Here is a 12,191-nt window from a genome sequence, read left to right on the forward strand (position 1 = left end):
GTTTGCTTCTTTTGAGTCTTTGCGTATAACCGCTTATTCTCTGTTATTTATTAATTTTGTTAATCCTCAGCGGAACGATTTAAGAAAACCAAAGAATGATGTTGCAGTTTCAGGCCCTTGCTGGAAAAGAATTTAATATTTGTGACGCTGGGGCAGTGGTGAGGGTAAAGAGAATCTACCCTTGGTTCTCTTCCCAAGAGTATTATCGAATCTTGACCTCATTTACGGCAACCCCACGTTTAACATGTCAATGACATGTAATCGGAGACGAATTTGGTCTCTAGCATTACGCCAGTCTCCAATCGGGTTAAGTGTCACTGACACAGAAACCATTTCTGATTTTACGTCTCATTGAATCTATATTATAAATCGTTTTACATAGCCAATAATTCTCACAAGTGGAAAGCCTCTGTAAATAAATATAATTTATAGAGGTTGGGGGGGGGGGGGGGGGGGGGGGGCTACACTGAAGGCTATCTCGCTTATTAGTGCATCAAATTTTACACACATGTAGCAAGCATAGTAAGGAGTCTTAAAATCCGCAATCAAATTCGTTTCCATGGATACGGGGGCCATATTGGATTTTGTTGACATGTCTTAGGTAGGCTAATGAATACTGCACTTATTTTTTATGGAAATTATTTTGGGGTTGTTGTTTTTTTGCATGCATTTTTGCAAACATTAAACGTTTGGGAAGAAATAAGGCTTTTAAGGGTTCTTATGCGATGGAATAACTGTAGGAAAGGCTGAGGAAGCTAAAAATTTCTACAACTCAAATTTCATAATTTTGAGCCGAATGGGGACTTTGGGGTTGGGTTTTTTTTTCGTGTTATCGTGTTACTCAGTAAACTAGCTAGGGCATGCAAGTGATATACGTAGAGAACGGATGAAGTATTTGATCAGTACTGGAAGTGCGTTTTTGAGAGTGAGCAAGTGTGGCTATGTGAGCGCATGAGAGTTGAAGTATCAGGGAACATGCGTCTTTTTTAGTAGTTAAGACAGATCTAAATTCTGATTTAAACATCAGATGACAGTATAAATCTCACACAGATTTATCTACGTCTGAAATTTTAAGTCTGGGATCATTAATGTCTCTGTCTCTGGGCCAAAGAACCAATAAACCCAAAAGCTCAACTGGAGCACGTGCATTCGGTGCACGCTCTGTCGCAGAATTCAACAAGCTATGCATCCACATGACAGCTACGTGATCATTGTCAAAAATATAATATAACTTAAAGTAGATGATAATTTTTCGCGATCGTATCTGGCTCTGCTCGATCTATCTAGCAACACATAGTTCAAGAAGGGAGAAGGAGAAGCAGACCGTGGACGAGTAGGAAGATAACGTTTGTGAGTAGACGAGTTGACCGTAGATGAGTAGGAAGATAACACTTGTGAGTAGACAAGTTGAGGCCCTGATGGCATTTCAAGGACAGAAGAAAACCGGGAAAGGAGGAGGCCGAAGGAGTGTTCGTGAAATGTACGTGTACTGCCTTATCGAATCAGCAGATTAACGTGAACTGCAGTTTTGAGGAAGGGAGATGCACGTTGAGCAGTATGCAAGTCAGCACTTTTTACGTCCCCTGCCCCCTCTCCTTCTAATCTCTCTCTCTCTCTCTCTCTCTCTCTCTCTCTCTCTCTCTCTCTCTCTCTTCCACACATGTACACACTATTTGATTTATTGTGTACAACAATTTATTCTTGCCGACAACGAGACGGAAAAAATACTAATCACTACTAAAGCTGACGCAAATAGCTTTCTGTCTGAAAGGCACGGAAACTGAATGATGTTACAGAATTCTGATTAAACTAAAAGCTTGGCGCTCATATGACCTTATGCAGTTGCGAGCGCCGTAAAACTCTACAAAAACTAAACTAAAACTAAAAGCAAAGTGCAATGTCGACTAAATGTAGTCGTGAATCTTACAGTAAAACGTATTTGATTTTGTTAGTTTGTGCCCTTTTTACCTATACTATAACATAGAATTTGGGTCTGTGATCTTTTTGCCCAGGATGACACGATGACAATTTTTCCAGGCTAGGTAATATTTACCCTAATTTGGCGTTTTCCCTCCCTTTTTGGAAAGCGCTGCAAACGAGAAAAGTCAGATAAGTGAGATTCGTTGAAAGATCAACCTGTTTACGACAAGATAAACGGGAACCAAATAAAAATAAAATAGATAAGAGCGGTGGGCTTGGGTAAGGGTGATGAAATTTGGTTTTAAAGTTGGTCTAAAAGTGCTGTAAAATATGGAAGTGTCAGCAAATAGCATTAATGAGCACGCTATTGAACAATATGAATTTCGTTATTAGCAAAGGGAGTATGTCCTCGGCATAGACTTATATAGTGATAATAATATATCAGGCTGGGCACTTCTGACTGAATTCCGTTTCACCGTGGACCGCGTCATTTGACTCTATTCGGAACCACAAGGAGGACCCGCAAGAAGGACAAGGAGAAAGAGTTGCGCACGCACTCGACTTTATCGAGATTGGTGTTTTGCCCTTCATTTCCATGTCTTTAGTGTGCACCAGCGCAATCAAGTTTATTTTATTGACCAAAGAGGGGCGGCCAGTCTAGAACAATAATATTATAATTCAAGTCTATGGTCCTCAGTCGTATCTTATAGTGGTATGTAGTAGGCTTAAGTATGCCTGCTGGGCAAGTGGGAGACGTCAGTTCGATTCCTTGTATGAAAGGATTATTGAGATTGGGAAAAAACTGTAACAGGGGGAATAAAGAAACTAGAAATACAGAGAATGGAAAGTGTTTAGAAAGACGGACAGATAGAAAGAGAAATTATTGTATAAATCTTATACAATTGAGACAAAATCCTTTCAATACATTTTGCAGTCTTTTCAATCCTGATTAGATATTGTCCTGTTCGTAGATCTCGTATCTTGTTAGTAATAACAATATTAACAAATTATTGTTAATAATATTGCCTTTATATAACGCAGATCCATTCTCTACAGCAAGCTCTATGCAGTTTATAGCTATTGGTATCTCAGTAGACCCTGGAAAACTCAGAAACATTTTAGACTTCCTGGAGAGCTCATACTCGTACTGCAAGCTGTCACTTTATAGGTGCTAAAACACCAACATACCGGCAAGTTCTTTCGCTGTCTATGGCCGGGAATCCATTCCCGTAGGTGAAGTAATAAGAACTGGTGTTAACTGGCTTTCCCAAGGACACAGCGTCGCTATGACTCTTCGAACCCACAACCTCACAATTTCGAGTCCGGTAGCCTCACTACTAGACCACCGACGCCTTGGTCTCTTGTTTTATCGTTTTTGTAAGAGTTTTACTGCACTTGCAACACGATTAGGGCATTTGAGTGCCGAAGATTAGAGGTGTTACAAGAAGGTAGCTAACACAAAAACGGAGGAGAGATAAGGTTGATAGATGTTTGATGAGAAAGAAGGAGCAAACCAGACCAGAGCACAAGCCAACCACCCACTGATACAAGTCTGATCTCCGACTCTCCGAAAAAAAAAACCAAGCACTAGACCACGCACACTTTAAGTGACAAGACGTTACACCGACTTTCTGCACTGATGCAGGTACAGATTATATAATATTTCCCTGTTGTCTGCTCTTGAGCAAAAATGTCCCACAGAATACTATACATGTCACATGCAAGTAAAGACTGAAACACGAAGATGATGTTAGTCGGTTTCTGACAAAAAGCCGTTACCAAAATAACTACACTTAAAACAAACATCAGTTTTAGAGAGATTCCTGAACTTGTAATACGTATTAAAAATGTTACTTCTTCACGAACGCACTTCAAATGTCGTGGTGACTAACCTTTGTGTTACTTCACACGTTGTGCGATAAGATTACATGGCAAACATATAAAGGCTGACAGACAACGTCAGTGGAGTAAGCGTACCCATACACAGCCACTTACGAGTAATTTTAATTCATGGAGACAGAAGTAGACCACTGTTCTGATGCTGGGGGGTAGATGTTTTTAAACGACAGCTGGTCGCGTGATGCAAACATATAGGTTGAGACAGCCTTGTGATAAGCATGTCAGGAGAGCGAGCCAGCTACTTGAGTTGCGGTTGAGAAAGTCAGCAAAATCGAGACAGTTTCATCCCACGGATTGCTTTTCTAACAACAGCAAGTTTGCACTCTCTGCCAAAAGTATTTTGTTGAGTTGTAATTTCTGCTGACAGTATTTCGGTGCTTTATTAGTTATCGTCTTCACCACTGATAGATATATATATATATAGTAACGTACTGTCACCCAAGCTGTATTGCTTTTCATGTGAAGATTTGTGATACGGCTTGTGGTGTTTTTTCTTCATTTAATACCAGGATGCACAATGGAGGCACTGCGGCAGGAGGTTTGAACCCTGACAATTCAGTATCAGCTTCGAGGGAAAGCGGGGTTGACATGAGCACCACCACGACAACGGCAACAGAACGTCATGAAACCCCGAAACCTCCATTGCCCGTGGACAGGGGGTGGGCTTGGTTCGTTATGCTAGGGGCTCTCATCAACATCACCAGTTGTATTACATTCATCCGCGCGGCCTCGCTGCTGTTCATCGAGTTCTTGGAGAAGTACCAGGTGTCTGCCACTCTGACAACGTTAGCCTTCAGCATGTATTCTGTTACGTTCGCTGTGAGCTCTATGTTACAACCTGCGCTCTTTCTTCCTAGATTCACAGTCCGCACACTCGCCCTGACAGGATCGACGTTTACAGTCCTAGCAACGACCCTGATCGCATTTTCTCCCAATATCATACTCACCAACGTATTATTCATGTTCATAGGATTTGGAAACGGTTTAATATTTGTTCCTGAAATGGCGCTGATTGGGTGTTACTTCAAGAAACGACTCTCATTGGCAGCATCTTGCGCCAACTTAGGACTCAGCATTGCCACAATAGCGGGCCCTCCGCTGGCCCAGTACCTGTTGGACACTTATGGCCTTCAGGGTGCAGTTCTCCTCCTAGCTGGGTTAAAGTTACACTGTGTGGTAGGGTCAATGCTCTTCCGACCCGTGTCTTTATATGCTGACCCGAACATCAAGTCGGGCCGTGATGACACAGATGATACAAACAGCGTCGCACCAGCAATCAGTTCCACGGACATTGTTAAAATCGTGAAGTCTGACGTCCTTACCAGTGCAGAAACCCAGTCTTTTGAGAATATGAATCTCCTTGCCCAGATACCACACTGTGGTGGGGAATACAAACGATGCAGAAGCATGAGTGAAAGTCACCCTAGAGCGATGAAACAATTCGAAATTAATGTGGAAGATATAACCAACACGAACAAGTATTTAGGTGCATCGAGCACCATGCTTCACGGAGCTGGGAGTGTACCGAATGATAGCTTAATGGATAAACTCTCGCTTTCAACCAGTACGAGATACTTGAGTAATTCGTCTTTTACTCTCACAATAATGACATCAGCGGCAGAATATAAAACCGGAATCCGGTCAAGGGCTCCCTCTGTTGGGAAACAGGACGGAACTCTGATGTCACAGAAACTAAAAAGCAACGGAATAATAATCAAGGAGAGAGACAGTGGATGCCGTTCTTGTTTCCAACGATTCAAAAACGCATTATCTGGCTCTATATACACACATCCCTATTTCCTAATGTTAGTTTTTGCATCTGGCCTTGGGGTTCATGCACAGGCTTATTATGCATACACTCCTATCCTTGGTAAAGAACAAGGATTAACCGCAGAACAAGTCCCATTGCTTCTCACAGTCGCAGGTACATGCGACCTCATCAGCAAACTAGGGATTGGTTTTATAGCTGACCTTCCCTGGGTGAAAAGAATTTACCTGGGTGGTGTGATCCAGCTAGTCTTAGGAATCACACTTCAATGTGTGAGCTTCTTCAAGGGCTATGAGCTGATGATTGTGTTGCAGGTGATAGGAGGCTCATTTGTTCAAGTTCTGATGACCCTCCTTCCGGCTATCGCTGCTGACCTCATCGGCTCAGAATATATCGGGCACATCATGTCGGGCTACTTCCTTGTCAACGGGGCAGTGTGCACATTGGACCACATCGTTGCAGGATTCATCAAAGATATCACCGGATCATTCATACCAACTTTCAACTATATGGGGGCATTCAATATATTCAGCTTCTTACTACTAGCTTTAGACCCCATTCTCTCTCGAAAATACGGGGGAAAGTGACATGGCAGTTTTCTGCGTCCTAACTTGGAAGTGTTTCGACTGCCAGTGTTTCATGAGCCAATCTACCATTGATAACATTATTGTAGCCGGCATATTTGAGCGTTCAAATGTAAATATTGCTTAATTTGCAATTTTTTAATTGTCTTTTTCTTTCAAATTACGACAGCTGAAAATCTTTACCTTCTACGCTTCTATCTCTGCTTTTGAAATTATAGGGGGGCGATTTTTTTTTCTTTTCGCTTTTCTGTCTTCCTTCCCCCCTGATAAGTTTCTATTTGTAGCAATAGCACCTCTCTATGGGCCTATCCAACATAAGTCCAAGAAAATCTGTGTGAGTGTTCCGACAAGATGAAGTTCGACAAGCTCTTTTCCTTACCTTTTCGGCTTTTTTTTTTTGTCTGTTTGCTCGACTGAGTAAAAGAGGACCCCTTGATTACACTGTCCGCTTTAAGCTTAAGACGCGACAAGCATGGTGGAAAGTTATAGTACAGATAGAGGACTTGAATCTAATCTATCTCACTTTGATAGAACAGGATACAGTATTGAAGATATGAACATTAAAAAAGTGTGAAAAAACAAAGATAGTGTGTAGACAGGCAGCTACACACAAGTAAGAGTTCACTTCACTTGAAATCATGTGATCTAAAAAGAGTAGTTTTGCTAACCTGACTTCAGCTGCTTTCTTCCCGGAAGTGGCCAGGTTTTTATCTGTCTCCGCTTGGCTATGGGTGATGATCCCTTCTCTCCTATCCCATGCTTCGCTGGAGCGCTGATGGTCCCTGTTAGCGGTGTCCTGGGGATGGTGATATGAAAATAGATTATAATATTATCATCGTACGAAACCTGAAAAAACATGTTCTAGTATAAAAGGTGGTGAGTAAAATGGAAGAGGACGTAGGAAGGAAACAGGGGCGGTTGGAGGGGAGAGTGGGGGGAGGGGGTGGACAGTAAAACAGCAGTATTGTTCGTTTCGTCGGCGATTGGTGATTGCAGTGCTGACATATAGCTGGGCATTTTGAAAGGATCAAAGTACTTCGTTAGATCAAATGCGCCTATATAAGACTGCCCTGTGGAGGATTCCGAGGAAAACAACTGTGCATTCATTCTAATTGGGTTGGGAATGTAACAATTATTTCCCCCCCATCGACACAATTTAGATCATTTAGGAGGCGGGCTTATCCGTCACTCTCTGTCAGGGCCAACCCGGGCAGAGGAGAGGGATACAACGTCCTACCTGAAAGATCGAGATAATCAATAACCCCCCCCCCCCCCCCCCTCTTGCCCATTCAGAAATCGAATTCGGGTCTTCGGCGTGCGACAGCGAATCTTACACCAAAGGCGACAGTGCATCTATTCTCTTTCACCCAACTTAATAATTTGGTACTTTGCTCTGCTTGTATTCATCATTAAAAGGCTTTCCTTTTTAGTCTTTCTTTCTCACTTATAACTATCTTTTCTTCCTCTGTCTTTAAGTGTGTGTTTGCATTAGATGGATGTTGTGGGCATTCATACTTTAGCATATTCTTTGTTGTACTTCATTTAGTTGTAAATTATTATTTAAATAGCAAAAACAGTGAACTCTCAACGCAACTTGACTAAAGATTAGCCTTTAAACGATGAATACAAGAGGAGCGATGTTATTTGCTGCGTCACTATTAAAGTGCGGTAAAAATGCATGGCGCGACTTATTGTCAAATATCTCCTTTACTATTGAACGTAGATTCTCTAACTTTTGAACAATGACTTACATCAATTTGTCTTAACAGGCGAACATTTTTTTCAAACTCCTGCACGCTGTATTCTAGAAAATTCTTTAATAAATACTAATAAAATATCTCAGTCCATGGTTTCTACAGATTTTTTAAAGTTTACTAAAAATAAGTGTCTTAGGCGAGCTGTGACGTAGGTCATATGCGTACACAAAATGTGTGCGAGAAGTGGGAAGTACTGTGAACAATCTCATTTTCCGCGTGATGGAGATTTATAGTATTTTATATATTATATGTATTTATAAAAAGGTTTATTTATCGAGCCTTATTTTTTAAGGAAAAATGTGATTAAAAAATTGATACAAACTGATGTGCAAAGTATGGGTGACACTGATTCGCCAGTAAAAGAGATATTAAAAATTTGATAATAAGTTGCCCCTCGAGTTTTTTACTGCATTATAGGACAATATCTATAGGCTGCTCCTTATTATATATTTTTCTTCGTGTCTAACTGAAATTAATTTATAATAGCTATTTCTGAGTTCAACATACCAAAATTTAATGCCCCACTTTCTTCTTCGGTACGTTACAGTCTGTGCACACTATGTGTTACGACATAGCGTATATATAAGGAATAGCAGTTTCATTACTTATATCAAATATAGAGTTAACCTACTTACAATGATTCCGGTTCCAGTTCCCAAACCATGCCTCAAAGTAGTTCGGAACAGAATATGATATTGGGGAACTATGTGTCTAACAGGGTAAATGAGATTAGTAGGTGACGAAACTTAAGTAAGAAAGCTGTGTCATGACATCATTTGAAATCACACATCATTTTGAAGTATGTGAGCTCCATAGTATTTCCATACTGCATTATTAACTTCACTGCGCGCTAGCAAAACTTTCATACTCTGGTCGCTGCACAGTTGTGAACAACAATGGTGTTTGTGCATTTGAACTGCTATTATCTTGCTTATGTTATGCTGTGAATGTTTCTGTATACACTATTGTAAGACTCATCTCCTCTCAGACAGATGAATGTAACATCAACTACACATACCACCAGTACATCTCTGAGATGTGCGCAATGCGTTTTCCATACTATTTGTATTACATTTATGATAAACCTTGTTATTAAAATAAATATCTGAACTAATGGTCCTTATCTACAGACTTGCTTTTTTTACAGAGGCTGCAGCATGTTAGTCCTTTTTTCTGTGAGAGCCCTATTACTTACGTATCTTAAGTATTCCCTGTTTACCTTCCCTTTCGACATTGTTTGGGTTACTTTGAGGGGCAATGATACCCTCTTTGAGGAGCATTCAGTTCGTTCGATTTAACGTCCTCTTCCGATAGAATTGAGACACGCGTTTTCGAGAGAAAGAGGCGAGCTCTTAAAGCAACCAATTTGAAAAAAAGGACTTCAAACTAAGGTCACGCTAACTCGAAGATAACTGAGCTGTGCACGCTTCTTTGCTGAGCCTGAACAGATAACGAGCGGAACGTGTTTTTATCGAAAGCCAAACTTTGAACTTTGTTAACTATAACGAACGTTCCAAAGCAAGATTTATGACGGTTAAGTAAGCTTTATGTTACTCAGTCGCAGGTACAATAATTACTTTTGCAGGTTAGTAATCTATCTCTCTCCCGAGGACAGCGGTGTATGTACGTGCCCGCATGTATTTTGTGTGTGTGTGTGTGTGTGTGTGTATGTGTGTATGTGTGTGTATGTGTGTGTGTGTGTACGTGTGTGTGTGTGGGTGTGTGTGTGTGTGTGTGTGTGTGTGTGTGTGTGTGTGTGTGTGTGTCTGTGTGTGTCTGTGTGTGTATGTATTTATGTGTGTGAATGCACTTATATGTGTGTGTTCGTGAGTGTGTTTGTCTTTGAGACAGTCTATGTCTTTGATACCACCCTTTTAGGGACTATTGTATTTAAATATGTCTTTGACCCAGCTCCCTCATAAAAGATCTAAAATTATGTCACTGGCGACGTGAAAACACCTACATAGCCCTGGTGATGTAAGATCCAGTCCTAAGAGGGACGTTGTTATTGTCCGTACTTTTCTGTGGCAGCCGCTCGGGAAAAAAAAAACGCTTTTGGTGCACTTAAGATTTCAGTAATATGAATCAATGACAACCTAAAACGACTAAGGTTCTATCAACAACAATAAAGCCTTGTCAGAGAAGCACATTTCAAGTGGTTAAGTACTACCAACAAACGTGTTTCTCTTTTCCTAATAATATAGTCCCAGAATCTAGAATGATTAAAATTTGTTCGAAACATTTGCTTCGGAACAAAATATATAGAATGCTTTTAAAACTGTTAAGAAAAATGTGTCTTTCGTTAATCCGATAACGAGTCTGATTTATCTCACACAATGTATTCTGACCCAAATGAATTTCTATGACATCAGAAGCCTTTGAACCCGTTTTTTCTTTAAAATAAGATTCTTTTTTAACAGAAAATCTCTGAAGAATGCAGAATGACCACGTAGTATTAGGTTAAGCTAGTAGGTTGTGGCTCTCATATTTGAGCCAGAATTATCTTCTTTAAGTTCATATAAAACTGAAATACTCAATTAGGCGCTAATAAGCCTTTTCGAAATTTTAAAGTATGGTCTTCTAATTTACATAACGTACAAAAATAGAAAGGAGAAAGGCAGAGACGATGTGCCAATTAATTATCTCTAATCAGGATTGCATACGTTGAATGTGCCTACTGTCCCCCCCCCCCCCTTTTTATCCTTAATACTTAATTAAATGAGTATATTACACGTGCGTGTGTGTGTGTGGGGGGGGTATAGATTGGGGACTACCTCCATAAAAAGACAAAACGAAAAAAACAAAATACTGTGTGTTTGCGTCTCTCTCTCTCTCTCTCTCTCTCTCTCTCTCTCTCTCTCTCTCTCTCTCTCCCTCTCTGTGTGTATGTGTGTGTGTGTGTGTGTGTGTGTGTGTGTGTGTGTGTGTGTGTGTGTGTGTGTGTGTGTGTGTGGGTGTGGGTGTGTGTGGGTGTGTGTGTGTGTGTGTCAGTGTGTCTGTGCCAACTGCCAACTTAATATTTTGCAGTACTTTATACAAATTTCATTTTGCACATTTTACACGAACAATACAAATTAAACCACACACAGACTTACCGGCCGGGGCTGAGCTGGCCCGCCTTTTGAAGAAGTTTCATGTATTTGTTTCTTGACTGACGCAACTGCTGACTTCTGGAGAGTGCTCGTGTGGCAGGGGTCATGATAGCGGTTTTGGGGGTTTGGTTCTGATCCAGTTTGAGCGGGTTGGATGCGAAGTGGGAACGAGGTTTGACTGCCACCGCATCGGCGAACTCAATGTTGATATCAACAACAGGATGCTGGTGAGAGTTCTGATGCTGTTGAGTGTGATACTGTTGGTGGTGGCCGGTGGTGGACTTTGACGACGTTCCGGGGCTAGGGTAAAACGACGACGTCCCGCCTGAAGAAGTGTGTGTGGGCGTGGCGTGTCGGGAAATGACAGTAGGCGGAGTTAGAGAGCCCCCAGATGTCCTAGCTACGCCTGTTGAGGCGGATCGGGGTACACATGGACCACTCACGGGGAGTCCTAAAGGATTGGAACCCCCGGAGCGCTTTAACTCTGGATGGTAATTGTTTATTTGACTGATTATTAGGTAATCTTCCTTAATCGTCTCCCCTCGAACCATACCGCTAGCACCTGCCACCCCATGATCAATGTCTCCCCCGCTCTTATCCCCTTTCCTTTCTCCGCTGCCGGAAGTGTCATTCACAGGGGACACAACTTCGTACTTCCGCTTAGACTGCAGCCAATGGCGGATTCGTGTCGCGATGCTGGCTAAAATACCAGAGTCTGGCGGTGGGCAAGAAGTGTCTGTCGTCTCCTCAATCTCCCTCAATGCGCCGTTTCTGTCTGTGCCTCGTCGACTTCCAAGGCGGAGCCCTCTGCAGATAGCTGGTTGACTCACGTTGAAACTGCGACACATGCGTATACATCGCTTGTGTCGGAAGCCGTTGGGGTCTGAGTTCACTTGCAATAGCTTTGACCAGTGCGAATCTCCTGAAGAAACAAGAATTCATTGCAATTTAGTCTAAGTGTCATTAGCAGTCACAGTGACTGTCTTTTTGTGTATCTGTTCTTTTTCAGAATACGAGTCTATATGTATTTGAAAGAATTGTTGGCCGTAAATGGGTCACCATGCATAAAACGTTGATTTAAGTCAGATATTATTGTGAAGGGCCTAGAGCCTTCAGGGAGTAGATGCTACAGAAGTGATCCTCCTTGTTATAATTATTATTAATATTATTA

The 12,191-nt window shown here is 41.5% G+C and overlaps 2 protein-coding genes across 2 annotated transcripts in view; one reads left to right on the plus strand and one right to left on the minus strand.

Moving 5' to 3' along the window:
* Window positions 1-3,910: 3,910 nt before the first annotated feature.
* On the plus strand, window positions 3,911-6,487 carry LOC101849510. Its single transcript, XM_005089884.3, has one exon. The coding sequence runs from the start codon at window positions 4,330-4,332 to the stop codon at window positions 6,172-6,174; it is 1,845 nt and encodes a 614-aa protein (XP_005089941.1). The 5' UTR covers window positions 3,911-4,329; the 3' UTR covers window positions 6,175-6,487.
* Window positions 6,488-6,570: 83 nt separating this feature from the next.
* Window positions 6,571-12,191, minus strand: part of LOC101849740 — a 79,404-nt gene continuing 73,783 nt past the window's right edge. The window contains exons 3-4 of the mRNA XM_005089885.3: window positions 11,024-11,942; window positions 6,571-6,967 (exon numbers count right to left, since the gene is read on the minus strand). Of these exons, the coding sequence (XP_005089942.1) occupies window positions 6,835-6,967; window positions 11,024-11,942 (1,052 nt within the window). The 3' untranslated portion in view covers window positions 6,571-6,834. The remainder of the gene's footprint in view (window positions 6,968-11,023; window positions 11,943-12,191) is intronic.

Source organism: Aplysia californica, unplaced genomic scaffold (assembly GCF_000002075.1).
Source record: "Aplysia californica isolate F4 #8 unplaced genomic scaffold, AplCal3.0 scaffold00010, whole genome shotgun sequence".
Classification (NCBI taxonomy): Eukaryota; Metazoa; Mollusca; class Gastropoda; order Aplysiida; family Aplysiidae; genus Aplysia; species Aplysia californica.

Excerpts from the sequence above, each read along its gene's own strand:
- LOC101849510 (XM_005089884.3), top strand. The coding sequence starts at position 4,330 with ATGCACAATGGAGGCACTGCGGCAGGAGGTTTGAACCCTGACAATTCA.